This window comes from Leucoraja erinacea, chromosome 1 (assembly GCF_028641065.1).
Source record: "Leucoraja erinacea ecotype New England chromosome 1, Leri_hhj_1, whole genome shotgun sequence".
Lineage (NCBI taxonomy): Eukaryota > Metazoa > Chordata > Chondrichthyes > Rajiformes > Rajidae > Leucoraja > Leucoraja erinaceus.
The window spans coordinates 36,702,032-36,720,035 of NC_073377.1; the positions used below are offsets into that span (position 1 = coordinate 36,702,032).

At 41.7% G+C, this 18,004-nt stretch overlaps 1 protein-coding gene across 1 annotated transcript in view; it reads left to right on the plus strand.

Annotated features, from left to right (window-relative positions):
• LOC129695747 (kunitz-type U19-barytoxin-Tl1a-like) overlaps window positions 1–6,076 on the plus strand; it is a 97,085-nt gene extending 91,009 nt beyond the window's left edge. Inside the window, exons 5-7 of the mRNA XM_055632993.1 lie at window positions 290–349; window positions 2,062–2,140; window positions 4,365–6,076. Of these exons, the coding sequence (XP_055488968.1) occupies window positions 290–349; window positions 2,062–2,140; window positions 4,365–4,422 (197 nt within the window). The 3' untranslated portion in view covers window positions 4,423–6,076. The remainder of the gene's footprint in view (window positions 1–289; window positions 350–2,061; window positions 2,141–4,364) is intronic.
• The last annotated feature ends 11,928 nt before the right edge of the window (window positions 6,077–18,004 follow it).

The following is an 18,004-nucleotide window of genomic DNA, read 5'->3' on the forward strand; positions in this document are numbered from 1 at the left end:
ACTTTGTGTAATCACTGCTCTTGTGTTCATGTGCATCGGAATTGTTGTACCATATACTATACTATGTAGGCATGTGTGTATGTGGAGCCATGTATAGAAAAGTTGATTCTCAAATGGAAAATAAAGATTTCACCTACAAATAAAAGGCTCTCAACATTCAAATGTTCCTCAGTTAGAGTCAGCTTAATCAAGGTTGGGGAACAGTAGCAAGAGTGGGAATTAGAAAGCATTATCAACAATGTGAAAAATAAATATTTTAACCAGTTTATTTTGTCTTTCTTTTCCTCAGCTTCTGGGCAAGGACGGCATTATGTGGAAGACGACATTATCATTCAACAGAGAGATGAAGGTATTGTTAAATGAAAAATACAATACATGTTCATGTTGAGATTTGAAATTATTCTTATGGGATCATGGAGAAACATAACTGTTCCTTTAAATATTGTTCAAGGCTAAAGAGGAAGAAAAGCATAATTAAGGAATAATTAACATTTCAGAGGTCTCACCTTTTTAGTATTGTGAAAGAGATTAGTTTAGTTTCAAGATGCAGCATGGAATCGGGCCCCTTGTGTCTTACAAATATAGGGCTCTAAATGTTAAATGTTCCACAGTTAAAGTTTGCAATCAGAGTCCAACAACAAATCACATTAGTTCTCTATCATCCCACTTTCTTATCAAATCCCTACATTAGGGGACATTTTTCGGAGGCTAAATAACCTACAAACTCGCACGTCTTTAGGATGTGGGAGGGAACCGGGGCAACTGGAGAAAACCCATGCAGTCACAGGGAGAAGGTGATAGAGAAGGTGCACAGACAGCACCCCAGGTCGGATTCAAACCCGGATCTCTGGCACTGTGAGACCGTACTCTATCAGCACTGTCACTGCACCGCCCAGCTCTAACAATGCATTCTAACCTCCAACACTCTCAGTGTAAACAAGTTCAATGGAGAAGTGTGGGTGAAGTTTATTTACACACAGAGTGTTGAAGCTTGGCACGCATTGCCAGCGGTGGTGGTGGAGGCAGATTTGATGGTGGCTTGAAACATAACATGCATTCTCGGTTGACTTCCACAAAGTCTACGAAAGATGACGTTAATATAATTCATGAGGTACTCCAGGAACATTTAGAGACTTTTAGATAGGCACATGGAAGTGCGAGGGGACAGAGGGATATGGACCATGAGGTCAGTTTAATTAGGCATCATGTTCGGCACAAGCATTGTGGGCTGAAGATCCCATTCCTGTTCTGTACTGTTCTATGTTCTATTCAGTTGGGTCATTGATGATCTGAAACTCATACTCACTTACATGCTTTCCTCATGCCCCTTGATAGTTTCACTCAAATGTCTTGGACAGAAACTTCTCTTGCACCCCAATTCAATTTATTCATATTCCTCATGGTTCTGTTTTCTGCAGTGCAGTGCAGCACAGTGGCGGAGCATGCTGTTCTGACCGGCCCATTACTCAGCATGATTTAATGTGAGGATAAATAGATCATCTACTTTTATTGAGGGTAGTTGATTATAAATCATTGCCACCATTCTGAGCAGAATTTCTCTTTCTCCTTCAAAATTATGTAATTGGGCCTTTTGATGCTACATGCAAAGACTCGCAGCACTTCAGTTTCAGTCTAATTCCAAAATACATCAAGTCCCTCAGTCGGATTTTGGGCAATTGATTCTCTATTTTACTTAATGTGCCTCTATTCTTCCTATACAATAATCATTATATCTCCTAACAAACGACCGAGGAACATGTGTAGGAAGGAATTGCAAATGCTGGTTTATATTGAAGATAGACACAAATACAGAAGTTACTCAGCAGGTCAGGGAGCATCTCTTGAGAAAAGGAATAGGTGACATTTCAAGTTGGAATCCTTCTTCAGATTTCTTTCTGAAACATCACCTATCCCTTTACTTCAGAGTTGCTGCCTGACCCATTGAGTTCCTCCAGCATTTTGTGTCTAACAGAGGAACATGCATGTTGAATCTTTTTGTTTCACAGATTATGCAATTTCTGGAAATAACTTTACTTAAACCTGTGTTATTCCACTTTCTAGGTGATACTGCTGCAATTGTGTTTGGATGTCTTTTTGGCATTGCAGTCATTGCCTTCGTGGCTGTATTTGTGATTCGGAGGTATGCCAACCAGATTCAAACCTAACGATATTAACGCTGTGTAAACATTTGAGCTTTTTAAAATGCATATTGTTTAATTATACTATAAAAAGCAATAATTGAGAAGCATCTGGCATTTCAAAATGCCTGATTATTTCAACTTCTGGGAAAAATAAATTGAATAATAAGTGTAAAAGATAAAGACATGGATGAAGCTCAGTGGGAAATGAAAATTGAAGTGGATCTGTAGACATCAAGGGAAAACCTTAAAATTTGAAAGTTAGATTAAAATTGGAGGCAACCCCTCACCTAGGCAGGTCCACAGCTTCTTTCTAAACGTGCATATTAAATGACAGTCAAGGATAGGTATTAGCGTTCTGCACAAATAGAAAATTAATTTGTAACTGCAGAGCAAATAGAGCCCTTAAACATTTGGAAATGTCTAAAGTGAAAATTAAGATGCGGATTATTTGATTTCTGTAGAGTTCAGCAGAAGCCTTATTGTTGTACCCATGTGCCTACACCTCAAGTTGCAGGCAAGAAATCCTCACTCCCCCCCCCAACCCAACCCCCCCCAACCCCCGCCCCCTCCCCCCCCCCCCCCCCCCCCCCCCCCCCCAATCTCCCCCCTCCACCAATGACCCATTCAAGTCCAACACTCCCCATCCTCTTGAACACCAGTTTCAGGCCTTTCACCCCCTTTTGACTTTTTCATTTCCATTAGTTGTTGTGACATCAACCACCTCAACTTCCCTACCCATCATCTACTCTAACTTTAGCAATGTTACAAAATTTTGAGATTTAAAAAATCAAGTCTGCAATTTATCCCATCAGATAAAGCATAAAAATAAGTTTAGTTTGACACCTAATTCACTTTCATATCTCAAGTATTTAAAAAGTTATGGCCATTTTCATACTCGGAAATTAGCATCTTGTTCCCTATTGATTTTCTATGGACATAACAAAAAAAGCTGTGATCGTGGACAGTCAAAAGCCCATAACTTTCTTAAAAATTAAGAGAACTGAATGACATTTTCAGTTATCATAGATTGAAGCATTCTGAAACAAATATAAAATAATCTTACTTGGATGACCTGAAATTAAAGCATATAATTAGTTTGTTACCCAATTGTAGCTAATTTCAGACTTCAATTACTAAATCTAAACATCTATCTATTTCTTAATAAATGATTAACATTTTTAAATAGCCTAATTGTCCAAATAATATTCACAAATAATTCACAATAAAACATGATTTTTAAGTCTCATTTACATTAATTTATAGGCCAAATGGAAGGAATTTAGTGTTCAATTGCTGTAAATTAAAGTCCATTTAAATCAGCTTTCTCGTGGGATCCTGTGAACACGCTGGTTTAGAACGTTCACATTGCGCTAGATTTGTGCCCTCAAATGCCCAGAAAAATACTGCGGGATATAATGGGCCCAAAATTAGATACTTGCAACTTTAAACTTTGTATAAAGGGATCTTAAGAAGCCCTTTTTAACGTAAAAATAAACAGCCTATCTTCTGTTGTCCGCTGTATGAGATCCGGCCGGTTGCCGGCGGTCGGGGATTTAGAGGTTAATTTTTAACCTACTATAACAAGTATAGAAATCCCTTAAAACTAAAAATAGCTCAAGCTACGGAATCGTCCAGCGATTATTCGTTAATAATTAACTATGCTGAAAAACCTCGATTTGAACAGCCTAGTGAAAAATCGCGTTTTAAACCCACACCCCTCTAAACGGCGCCAAAATCGCACACACGGGCTGGGACAGATTTTCAGCGACGCTTCAGGTAGGCTTTGCAACATACCTACTAACTTCACATAGAAACATAGAAACATTCAACCCATCCAAATGCATAGCACCCCGCACACTCCGCACTGGTCTCAACCCACAGTCAAGAGCAACACCATTTTAATTTAGCGGACTGACCTTGCAATCTGCTGTATTCCCATATCATCAGGGGATTAGATATCCCCTCTGTTCTACTTCTGGGGCCCTTCTTAACATATTTTTTTTTCTTTGGGCTATTGAAAGGATTGTAATGCATTTTAATGACGGTTCAAATAGTGTTGAGATTAATTTTATGTAATCATTTTAATTTATATGCTAAACTGTGTTGAGGTTATTTCAACCTGATGAGTAAAAATGATAGATAATGTCAGAACTGTTCATTAGAAATATAATCATCACTGCTATTTTTTTACATGCTACATAATACATACTTTCTCTTCATTAGGAGGAAACACAAAAGTCAATCAAAGAAATCAAAGAGAACAGAAGTAGAGATGAAATAAACAGCTCATCAAGTTCTTGAAGAAATAACTGTTTCCTGAAGATGTATTATTATTGGTTGGCAAGATTACATGAATTTCTTCTTTTTTAGATAATGATTTTGTATACTGACTTTTTTAAGCTTGACAAAAAACAATGTTTTGTGCCAAATGCTCTAAATGTCTCCATGTGCTCCTTTTTTCGTAAATGCAAAGAACATAATTCAAGCATTTTATTATTAGCAATAAACCATACCAAATGTTATAAATAATTAATTGTACATTGTAAATGGGCAAATTGGAACTTGATTATGTTTGTGTATGTCTATATTTTGAATATAGAACTTTGTCAAAGTGAGATCTTGGACCCCATTTGTACTTTGGTTACTTTTCTGTGAAGTTAAAGAAATTACAATCTAAAAATAACTCACACGGAGAATATTGTTTGGTAAAAATACAGAGCAAAATTAGAGTATTCTAAATTATGTATTTTTGTAACTGAAATAAACTAGAATACATTATTATGCTATGCGTGGCACTAACCATAAATCAGTTCTCCGAGTAAAGTCAAATTGTGATATAGCCATGTAAGTGTAACCCACATGGTATCGCCTTTTCAATATATTTGAATCTAAAATGGAAGAGCTATTTCAACAGTCTTTAAAATAAATTGCACCAATATCTTGCTCAAAGCAATGTTCATATTATTGAATATCATTAGATTTAAGCACCATGTAATACAAGTGATTGCTTCTTCATTATTGTTACATTCCTTGCATATTTTAACTATGTGAACAGACAGGAGCACTGAATTATGTCCCTTTGAACAATTAAACAGAAGAGCATTGGCCCAATTTACAAATATTCACTGATATTACTGAAATATAAAGTTCATGCATTTCTTCTGGGAATATGGGTGGCTAACACCAATTGACAGGAGGGGATACAGGGAAGTCTTCCCTGACTGAATGTTATCCGTTCCCTCATTCAAGTCCCTTTGCACTTATCTTTGCAACAGTTCCTGGAGTACCTCATGAATTATATTAACGTCATCTTTCTTAGACTTTGTGGAAGTCAACCGAGAATACGTTTTGTTTCAAGCTGCATCTTTACAAGACCCCAAACTGTATCATCCCAAAAGATTGGGTGTGATCAAGTACCATAATACACAAGATTCACTCCAACTTGTGGCCTTATAAAAGGATTTCACAGTCAGCACCAGTCCATATGAACATCAGGATGACGTTATGTGCATTTTCATAATGTTGCTTTCTTGCTAAACTTACTATGAACTGGTGCTTAAAAAGATCTTCCAATACATTAAAAAATATATACTTAATCTCCATGCATGAAATAAACTACAAATAAGAAAATTATATTACAAGGATTATGATGAGGTTGGATTGGTGGTATTTCTGTATATAAAGTCTAATGATTAATTATTTCATTCTGTGTGGTTGCACATTTGAAAATTGGCCTTCTACATGTTATTCTAATAGTCAATTAATTAAACTATGATTTAACCATCACTGTTAATTTTAAAGGAATTTAATATGTTTTCATACCATGGACCGTGATTCTTGTTTGTTAATACAAAGAATATTGTGTTCAATGCTATGTATTTGAAATATCAAAATTGAAAATAAATCTGATGCAGCAGTGTCTATTATTTCATAAACCATTGTACTTTAACATATCTTAAGCCATCTTATTTTGCCATATTGGCTTGACAAATGTATTTGATGATTTTGCCCAATATAATTTTATTTTTGTTGATGTATCAAATTTATAATTGCAGTAACACACTTGGCATTGAAGGCTAAAGACTAGTAATAAATACATATGACTCAATTCACAGATCACCATACAAAATTATACTAACATAAATGACTACAAACATGGTTCAAAACACCAAAGTGGCATTATGAGGCAAGGACTATTTAATTATTCCTATAAAATTAATGATAATCTAGAACAATATGTAAACAATTCTTTACAAATGATTCAGAAATTTACACAAAGGGCGGTGGGTGTATGGAACAAGTTGCCAGAAGAGGTAGTTGAGGCTGGGACTATTCCAACATTTAAGAAACAGATTAAACAGGTACATGGAAAGGACATGTTTGGAGGGATATGGACCAAACATGGGTAGGTGGGACTAGTGTAGCTGGGACATAGTGGCCGGTGTGGGCAAGTTGGGCTAAAGGGCCTGGTTCCAAGCTGTATCACTCTATGACTCTAAATGGAATCATGTGTTTGCAATCATTTTTAAAGTGAATTATCTGTAAATGTTAAATAAATTCTATCAGTTTATGTTTTTTACTATTGCATACGTTCAACAAGATGTAAATCACCGATTAGGTCGCAGAACGGAAAATTATGGTGAACCAAAGTTGGTCAAAATTTAAACCCCATGTTGACGTGCAGAACCCTGTATCGCTACTGAACTTTTCATTGTACTGAAAGGATATCCAGAGATATTCTTTGAACAAACACAAATTTATCTTCTGGACATCTGGTGGGTGGCAATGTGACCAAAAGTTACAAGTTACGATATAAATAATTGGATGTCTTCAGTATGTCCGGCTCTGCAAACATGACGAGAGTGAGCTTATGGGCAACATTTTGTAATGCTGATAAACGTTTACATCTTTGGAGTTGGTATTGCTCTAGAATTCTAGTCCCCCGATCCAATCTGCATCTTAAATTCCTCTCTTTACCTGTTAAGCCTCTAGCATTACCCTAATAGTTCAATGTTAAACATTCCTATATCAGGCACTTTATGGTACTGAAGCAGGCACATTGAATGAATATGGTACATTTAAGGGAAGGCTGCATCTAGTGTGAGTACGATGACTGGCAAAACTGTACAACTATAATGGACGCCAAATCAGGTAATTTGCAATTTACCACACAATAACTTAAAGCTACATAAATTATCTCAAAGGTTTAATGTTAATAATTATCCAAATGGCTTTCCAGTTCAAAACCACAGTGCTGATTAGATAAGCATGGGTGAACAACGGCCAAAATAATTAATTGTAAAATACTGCTTTCCCTAGTGATTGACACCAAATTTTGAAGTGAAACAGGATATCAACCATTTTCCGGTAGTTCCCATCGCTCAAAATGTAACCCAACCTCTATCGGGTGTGAGTCACCCAGTATCCCAGTGCAGTTTCCACAAATGAATGTAACTGTGGCATCAGTTGTATATGGAGATTTGGGTTATATTTTCCCTGGGGTGCCAGTCGTTACACATTCCTGAAACAATGTTATCTTACATAGTTAGTGCTGGTCAGGTAAATCCTTTATCCTCACCCTTCCTGCACTGCAAATATCCCCACCACCATCCACTCCGTTCTCACGGTGCAAAACCCCATAGCACGTCCTGTTTTAAATCACCACTGATCCTCAAGAGTAGAGTCAAGAGTATATTTAATTGTCTCCTGAAGCACTCGCTGGAGTCCTCAAGCTTCAATTTCACCGCATGGACATTTCTTTAAACTCTGCTCCAGATGAAAGTCATGGGCTCCCATTTTCTTTCATATTAATGACATGACAACCAAGGCCCTGGTGTCACTTTAGTCAGAGTGTGGTGAATCTGTGGAATTCTTTGCCACAGATGGCTGTGAAGGCCAAGTCAATGGATATTTTTAAGGCAGAGATAGATAGATTCTTGATTGTCTGGGATTATGGGGAGAAGGCAGCAGGGTGGGATTAGGAGGGAGAGATAGATCAGCCATGATTGAATGGTGGAGTAGACTTGATGGGCTGAATGGCCTGAATAACCATTGCAACATATGTATTTCATCTTCCATCTTTTCAAAAGCCCTCAACATTTCATCCCTCACAACCATCACGACATGGACCCCCATTGTCTCTCACTATCTTTTGATGATGCTGCTTCCCAAGTAGTAGCAACATAATATTCTTTAGTATAAACAATGAGTTCTTTACTAACAGTGCCTGGTTTAACAGTAGATCAAAACTCATGCCATGTGGTACTGCAGTTCTTAAAGGTACACCAATTCCCATTTATACCTCATAGCTTTCCTTTAAAAAAAACCCTAAAAAACCCAACTAATAACATACTTTATATTATATTATCACAACCATTTATAGAAATGAAATTGTGCAATTAAATATTTACTTATCTCCTCAGTTATGAATCTAATTAAAACATAGTTATTCAGGCAATTGGTTCATTCAATAACAAAGCTTTTCAAATATGTACTTAACAGCCCTGAAGTACACATTTCAGGAACGAGTAATTCCAGTAAAGGGCCTGTCCCACTTGGGCGTTACTTGTGCGTTATTTACGCAACATCATTTACGCGTCACGACCAACGTCATGGTGCGTAGTGGAGGCGTGGTGGTGTAGGTAGCGACACACGGTTGTGTGCGGCGGCCCAGGATTTTGGGATTCACAAAATCTTCGCACTCCACCTGCATGACTCACAAATGTTGCCCATGTGGAACAGGCCCTTAAGTCACTTTTCCAGAGAGTCTTAAGTTTAGTTTAGCTTAAGTTTTAAAACACAGCATTAAAACAAGCCTTTCAGTCTGTGGAGTACATGCTGAACACCGATTACCTGTTCACACCAGTTCTATGTTATCCCACTTTCTAATCCACTCCTTACACAATTTTTATAGTGCCCAATAACCTACATAGGTGCTGCCTAACCCGCTGAGTTTCTCCAGCATTTTTGTCAACCTACAAACCTGCACGTCTTTGGTATGTGGGAGAAAACCAGCAATAACCACCTGTGCTACTGAACTGCTCTTCTTTCCAGTGGATCATTTTTCAGAGCGTCTTGATAAGATCTCATTTTAAATTCTGTTGCATCCTTAATGTATGGGTTGGCGGCGCGACCAACGTCGCAGCGGCCTCTGCAGACCATCTGTCTTTTTTTATTTTATTGTCCTGTTGAGTGTATAGTTTGTGGTGGGTTTTTCACTGTGCATGTGTGGGGGGCGGGGGGATGGGTGGGGGAAACTTTTAGATCTCTTCCCTGTATGGGGACCCGACCTTTTCCCTGTCGGGTCTCCGTTGCCGTTGGGGCCTAGCACCGTGGAGCGGCCTCCAACAGGAACAACCTGGGGACTCAAGTCACGGAGCCTGCGGAGCTGCGGACCTACCATCATGGAGCTGGCCAGCTTCGGAGCGTGGAGAGCTGTAGTGGCGCGCTGCTGCGACCCGACTCCGGTGGATGGTGACACCGGGAGCTCACGGGTCCCCGGTGGGAGACCACTTTGTGGGGCACCGGCAGCGGCGACTTCTCCCGCTTGAATTGCAGGGTTGAGAGTGACCTGGAGCAGGGCCTCACATCGCCCGGCGCAGCTTTAAATGGCCGTGGGACTTGCTAGCGCCCGCCGGGGGCTCCGACATTGGGATCCGGAGCAGGGCCTTACATCACCCGGCGCGGCTTTAAGTGGCCGTGGGACTTGCTAGCGCCCGCCGGGTGCTTTGACTTTAACTTCAGGAGAGGAATGGAGAGCAGAGGAGAGACAAGACTTTGCCTTCCATCACAGTGAGGTGGAGATGCACTATGATGGATGTTTGTGTAAATTGTGTTGGTGTGTGTCTTGGTTCTTTCCTTGTATGACTGCAGAAACCAAATTTTGTTTGAACTTCATGTGAGGTTCAAATGACAAATAAACGGTATTGTATTGTATCTGGCTCTGCAAATAATTATTAACCTATGTATATTGTATTGAATAATTTCTAAATAACATCAAAATTACACATTAACTATTGCAGTGATCACAATAAATATTGTTTTGGGACATTATTAGATATGAACTCAACTAGAACAATGTTATCTTTAGTTATTCTAAAGGCTTTCCTAATACGTGCCTCTGATCTCATAGCGGTTTGCATCCTGCCTTACATTCTGATTTCCTGCTTGACATTTCTCCTTTCTCCTTTCCCTTTTCCAGATGTTCCTTTGAAGCCACAAGGTCACCTCATCTGACACTTCCCCTTTGAAATGTCTCCAATTCTCACAATTCTACCACAACAGTTTACAGCCTCTCCAATCATATTCCATCTACAACATTTGGCTTGACAACAGTATATCTAAGCTCACTGCAAAATCTCTCATATGAATCTTGGAGCCTCTGAACAGCTTCCACATTGCAATGTGGTCATGTCTTACTTTATCCCATGCAATTTGTGATTGATTCTTATTTTTTGGTAATTCTGTACACAATAAAACCATTGTAGTTCTTTCCTAAAACTACTGCCGTTCTATCTTCTGCCCCAACATTCTTTGTTTTATTCTCCGTTGAAATGATCGTGAGAGAACATCTCTTACTGAAATCTTGGTTTTCCATCTTAACTGTGGTTTCCTGAATTTCCGGAGAGCCAAGTATTTCCAAACTGTTCATCTAAATCGATTTCTATCAAGGAATGCAAAAGTCTCTTTATTGAGAAAATTATAAATCACAATCCACTTGGGGCTTAGAATGCTCATAATGGATTGTACTTCACTCAGGGAATCTAACATCCAGATCTGCTTGTGTACTCTCTTTGCAGGTTTGCATCTCACTTTTGTGCTAGAATCTGCAGACTCTTCAATAATGGATGTCAACTACCCAAGTATCTCACTCCCATCACAATGCAATATTTGGTTCACTTCCTGACTGTAGAAAAATTGACATACATTACTGGCATACAACTGACAGTTAGTACTGCCATTCCTTTATTTTTGAAGAATGCCCTGAATAGTTTCCTTGTGTCATTGCATGAAACTCCCATTACCAATCCACTTCTGGGAATATCACATTCCCAATTACTATCTTGTTGTTTCACTGCGGTCCTTGGCTCTACATTGCTCAAACCTTTCTTGATATATTTTGCAAGTATAAATCCAACTTCAGGTTTCTATCTTCACAGGAGAGTCAAATTAGACCTCATTCTGCGTTAAAAATTCTTTTTAATTCGTTTTAAATATTTATTATTTTACTAATAAGTGTATATATGTGTCAATGGTTGTCGTGTTTGTATTTTTTAACCGGAGGAGATGTAATGGAATTTCATTGCACAGTATTGTGCAATGACAATAAACGTATTCATTCATTCATAAATGTTCTGTTGCACCCCTTACTTTCACCAACACACCTTCCCTCTTGGAGAGTGCTGGCAAACTATGTTGCCCTATCTTAGGTTTTACTCCCTCTCAGTGCAATGGTATCCATCAGTCCCGCATTGATAACTACTTTGTTGAAGCTGGAGCCTGGAATTCTGGTGCGTCATCATCTGTGATCTCACGTCCAGCTAACCAGGCATCTATTTGAAAGAACTAGTCCACAGCTCTTTAATCCAGATGACTCAATCCAATCTATGTCCATGATTCTTGGTGCAAACTACTGGCCTACAAGTATGACTTGAAAGTGCATGTTATTCTACTCAATGAAAGTGGTTGAGATGTTTTAATATATATCCTGATCCACAACACAGAAAATGAGGCAGTATTAATATACAGTACATCTGCATGGGTGTCATGGTACACCAGTCATTGAAGGTAGGCATGCAGGTGCAGCAGGCAGTAAAGAAAGCGAATGGTATGTTAGCTTTCATTGCAAAAGGATTTGTGTATAGGAGCAGGGAGGTTCTACTGCAGTTGTACAGGGTCTTGGTGAGACCACACCTGGAGTATTGCATACAGTTTTGGTCTCCAAATCTGAGGAAGGACATTATTGCCATAGAGGGAGTGCAGAGACGGTTCACCAGACTGATTTCTGGGATGTCAGGACTGTCTTATGAAGAAAGACTGGATAGACTTGGTTTATACTCTCTAGAATTTAAGAGATTGAGAGGGGATCTTATAGAAACTTACAAAATTCTTAAGGGGTTGGACAGGCTAGATGCAGGAAGATTGTTCCCGATGTTAGGGAAGTCCAGGACAAGGGGTCACAGCTTAAGGATAAGGGGGAAATCCTTTAAAACCGAGATGAGAAGAACCTTTTTTCACACAGAGAGTGGTGAATCTCTGGAACTCTCTGCCACAGAGGGTAGTTGAGGCCAGTTCATTGGCTATATTTAAGAGGGAGTTAGATGTGGCCCTTGTGACTAAGGGGAACAGGGGGTATGGAGAGAATGCAGGTACGGGATACTGAGTTGGATGATCAGCCATGATCATATTGAATGGTGGTGCAGGCTCGAAGGGCCGAATGGCCTACTCCTGCACCTAATTTCTATGTTTCTATGTTTCTATGTACATTACTGCTTTCTCTATGGCAAAGTCTTTCATGATTTTTACTGCAAACCAGCAACTTCATAACTGCACTGCAATCTCAGGGGAGTACCTGAGGCCCAACTGACTTGAATTGTTTCATCAATTATCTTCCTTTCACGATACAATGAAGACAAGTTTGTGGATCCTTGGCCTTCCTCTTCTAAAGTCAACAATGATTTTACAATGTTATTGTTCTGGCACCATTCGGTCAGTTGATCGATCTCCCTCCTACACTCGGACTCATTATTGACCCCAATTCATCCAATAACAATGGTGTCATCGGTGAATTTAAAGATGGAGTTGGAACTGTGTCTGGCTACACAGTCACGTCTCACGGGTATAGAGTGAGTAGAGCAGGTGGCTGAACACACAGCCTTGAGGTGCCCTATAACAATGGTTATTGAGGAGGAAATGTTGTTGCCATTTTGTACTGATTGTGTTCTGTCAATGAGGAAGTCGAGGACCCACTTGCAAAGAGAGGCACAGAGACCCAGTTCATGCCAGTTCTCTGAGTTTGGTTACAAGTTTGGAGGGGATGATAGTGTTGAATGTTGATTCAAAAATGGGGATGTTTGCTGAACAATGCACTAAATTCAATTCTATTGGCAAAAGGCAGTTGATCCCTATAAGAGGTAGACCTAAATAACTCAGCATGGGCTGGCAGGCAACAGGTAACATAGGTGCCAGAAAGAGATTATCTTCAACAAGAGAGAATCTGATCACCTTCCCTTGATATTCAATGCCAATACAGCTTGGTGTTCAACACTATCATCCCCTCCAAACCTGTTACCAAGTTCAGGGAATTGGGTCTCTGTGCATCCCTTCGCCACAGTTTAAGAATTAGCGGTCAGCAATTTAGAACTGAGATGAGGAAAGTCACACAGAGAGTCGTGAATTTGTGGAATTCTTTGCCTCAGAAGGCAGTTGGAGGCCGATTCACTGGATGCATTCAAAAGAGAGTTAGATAGAACTCTTAGGGTTAGCGGAATCAAGTGATATGGGGAGAAGGCAGGAACGTGGTACTGATTGTGGATGATCAGCCATGATCACATTGAATGGCAGTGCTGGCTCAAAGGGCCGAATGGCCTACTCCTGCACCTATGGTCTATGTAACTGGACCCTCGACTTCCTCATCAACAGATACAATCATATGAATTGGTAACAACACTTCCTCCTTGATATCTATCAGCACAGGGGCACCTCAAGGTTGTGTGCTGAGCCCCCCTCCACTACTCACTCAATACCCATTACTATGGAGCCGGACACATTCCAACTCAATTCATCCACGACACCACTGATTTTGGATGAATTACGGATAATGATGAGTCAGAGATCGACAAATACTCTTTTGAACTTCTACAGGAGATTGATTGGCAAAATTGACTTATTGACTGGTTGCATCACAGTCTTGTTCAGCCACTTGAATGCTCAAGAATGAAGGAGATTACAAAAGTTTTGAACACTGCCGGTCCATCATGGGTACTGACCTCCCCATCATTGAAGGGATCTACAGGTGGCACTGCCTCAAGAAGGCACATGGCCACATCTTCCCATCTCCTCCCCTTTCGGCTCTCCGCAGAGACCACTCCCTCCGTGACTCCCTGGTCAATTTGTCCCTTCCCACCCAAACTACCCCCTCTCTGGCACTTTCCCTTGCATCCGCAGGAAATGTTACACTTGTCGCTTTACCCCCCCCCCCCCCCCCCTCCGCCCTCGACTCCATCCAAGGACCCAAGCAGCCTTTCCAGGTACGGCAGAGATTCACATGCACCTCCTCCAACCTCATCTATTGCATCCGCTGCTCTAGGTGTCAGCTGCTTACATCGGTGAGACCAAGCGTAGACTTGGCGATCGCTTCGCCCAACACCTCCGCTCGGTTCGCTATAACCAACGTGATCTCTCGGTGGCTCAGCACTTCAACTACCCCTCCCATTCCGAATCCGACCTTTCTGTCCTGTGCCTCCTCCAAGGCCAGAATGAAGCCCACCATAAATTGGAGGAGCAGCACCTCATATTTTGCTTGGGTGCAATACAATACAATACAATACAATACAATACAATACAATACAATACAATACAATACGGTTTTATTCGTCACATTGCACAAGTGCAAGTGAAATGAATTTGCCAGCAGCGGTACAATGAGAAAGAACACACAAAAACACAATAAAAATTGAACACAAACATCCACCACAGCATTCATCACTGTGGTGGAAGGCACAAAATTTGGCCAGTCCTCCTCCATTTTCCCCCGTGGTCGGAACCTCAACCCTCCGCAGTCACCACCGCGGGCGTCCAGATGAATGAAAGTCAAGGTAAGTCCTGAATCGGTGCTTCCCCCACTGGAGACCGCGGCTTCAGATTGGTGTAGGCCTCAGGCCAGAGGTCGGTGATTTAAAGTTCGCACCGCAGCCAGAAGCACCGCAGACTGACAGTCGAAGTCGAAGCTCCCTCCAGGGATCCCCAGCGAGGGACTCCGCTCCCGATGGTAAGTCAATGCCGCGCCCGCGGTAAAAGTCGGCCGCGGGCCGGCAGTCGGAGTGGACGCTTCTTCCTCTCCCCGGGTCCCCAGCGAGGGATCCCAGGCTACAGATGTTGCGCTGACCGGAGCTCTGCAGACCGCGGCTTCAAGCAGCCACGGGCCAGCGAATGGAGCGCTCCCCTCCGGCGACCCCCAGCGAGGGCTCGCCCGCTCCACGCCAAGAGTCCGCGCTGCGCCCGCCGCTGAAGCCCCTGGCGCATCTCCAGGAAAGACCGCACTGATCCTTGCTGTTAGGCCACGGTGGAGGTGACCTGGAAAAAGAGGCGACCGAAACAGTTTCCCCCTTACCCCCCACACCACCCCCCACACAAAACACAAAAAGAAACATTAAAAACATAAAAGAAACATTAAAAACATACATTTAAACACACTAAAAAAAATTTAAAAAGTTGAAAAAAACTGCCGACTTGCAGTGCCCCCATCGACCTGCAGTTTACACCCCAGCAGTATGAACATTGACCTCCAATTTCAGGTAGTCCCTGCTTTCTCCTTCTTTCCCCTCCCCTTCCCAGCTCCCCCACAGCTCACTGTCTCCGTCTCTTCCTTTCTTCCCCCCCTCCCCAACATCAGTCTGAAGAAGGGTCCCGGCCCGAAACATCGCCTATTTCCTTCGCTCCATAGATGCTGCCTCACCCGCTGAGTTTCTCCAGCATTTTTGTCTACCTAGTATTACTAGAAGATCGTTTGTGTCTTCCTTAGTGAAGACAGAACCCAAGTACTTGTTTAACTGTGCTGCCATTTCTCTGTTTCATTATAAATTCACCTGTCTCTGATTGCAAGGGACCTACATTTGTCTTCTCTAATCTTTTCCTATTTACATATCTCAAGAAGCTTTTGGAATCAGTTTTTATATTCCCCGCAAGTTTTCTTTCATGCTCTTTTCCCCCCCTCTTAATTAACCACTTTGACCTCGTTTGTTGAGTTCTAAATTTCGCGCAGTCTTCCAGTTTGCTGCTTCCCCTGGCCAATTTATGTCTTTTCTTTGGATTTAACACTATCCTTGCTTTCCCTCATTAGAGAGGTTGAGTAGGCTGTGTCTCTATTCCTTGGAGTGCTGGAGGCTGAGAGGAGATCTTAGAGGTGTACAAAATCATGAGGAATAGATTGGGTAGATGCCTAGTATCTTGCCTGGAGTAGGGGAACCTTGGACCAGAGGACATTGGTTCAAGGTGAAGGGGCAAAGATTTAATAGGAGTCTGAGGGGTAGCTTTTTCACACAAAGCGTGGTGGGTGTATGGAACAAGCTGCCAGATGAGATAGTTGAGGCTGGAACTATCCCAACGTTTAAGAAACATTTAGACAGGTACATGGATAGGACAGGTTTGGAGGGATATGGACCAAGTGCAGGCAGGTGGGACTAGTGTAGTTGGGCCGAAGGGCCTGTTTCCACACTATATCACTCTATGACTATAACATCTGCAGCATCTTACTGCAGATGTTGAAAGAGCGAACCTCCGCAGAAAGTACAAACAGCTCTGTCCCTTCTTACACGGTGCCTCAGCGTTCCTGGACCAGTCCAGTTTACTGTCCAGGTAAACTCCAAGGTACTTGTACTCATTGGTAAACTGCACATCCTCACCCTTGATGGAGACAGGGGACAGGGGTGTTCCTCTCCTCCTAAAGTCCACCACTAACTCATTAGTCTTGTCGTGTTGAGCTGCAGGTGATTCAGCCCACACCCCTCAACAAAGTTGTTGCCTACACCTCTGTATTCAGCTTCCCTCCCCTCACTGATGCAGCCCACAGTTGGTGAATCATCCAAAAACTTCTGCAGGTGGCAGGAGTCTAAAGAAGGTCCATCTGTCTCCTCAGGCTCTGGTGAACTTCTACCGCTGCACCATCGAGAGCATCCTTACCAACTGTATCACAGTATGGTATGGCAACTGCTCTGTCTCTGACCGGAAAGCACTGCAGAGGGTGGTGAAAACTGCCTAACGCATCACCAGTTCCTCACTCCCCTCCATTGAGTCTGTCCAAAGCAAGCGATGGTAGGGCGCGCAGCATCGTCAAGGACTGCTCTCACCCCAAACACAGACTGTTTACCCTCCTCCCATCCGGGAGGCGCTACAGGTCTCTCCATTGCCGGAACAGCAGGTTCAGGAACAGCTTCTTCCCTGCGGCTGTTACACTACTTAATTCTGCACCTTAGTGATTGCCAGTCCCCCCCCCCCCCCCCCCCCCCCCCCCCCCCCCCCCCCCCCCCCAGACACTCCTTCCCCCAGAAAAAATTGCACTACTACTACTACTGTATGTACATATTTATTGCTCATTATTCTATGTTCGCTCTTCTGGGTGAGATGCTAACTGCATTTTGTTGTCTCTGCACTGTACACTGCACAATGGCATTAAAGATTGAATCTGAATCTGAATCTGAAGAAGCTGGAGGAGTTTCCATATAACATAATTTGCTCCTTCTTCATTCTTTCTTTCCACCACTGCTACATTATGGCTACAGTGTGTGTGATCAACACTATTGTTACTAACCCAACAGAACTCCAACAGCTACTCCAACAGAACCTTCTAAACCTGCAAACTCCACCATCAAGGAAAATAATGGCAGCTGGTGCATGGGGACAACACCACTCTCAGTTTCCTCTCCAAGTCATGTACCCTTCTGACATGGAAACCTCTTGTCATTCCTTCATCATCACTGAATTTAAATCCTGAAACTTACTTCTCAACAATAAATATAGCACTTCACACTAGACAGAGTTGATGTGGACAAGCTTTTCCCTTTGAGAATAGGGAAGATTCAAACAAGAGGACATGACTTCAGAATTAAGGGACAGAAGTTTAGGGGTAATATGAGGGGGAACTTCTT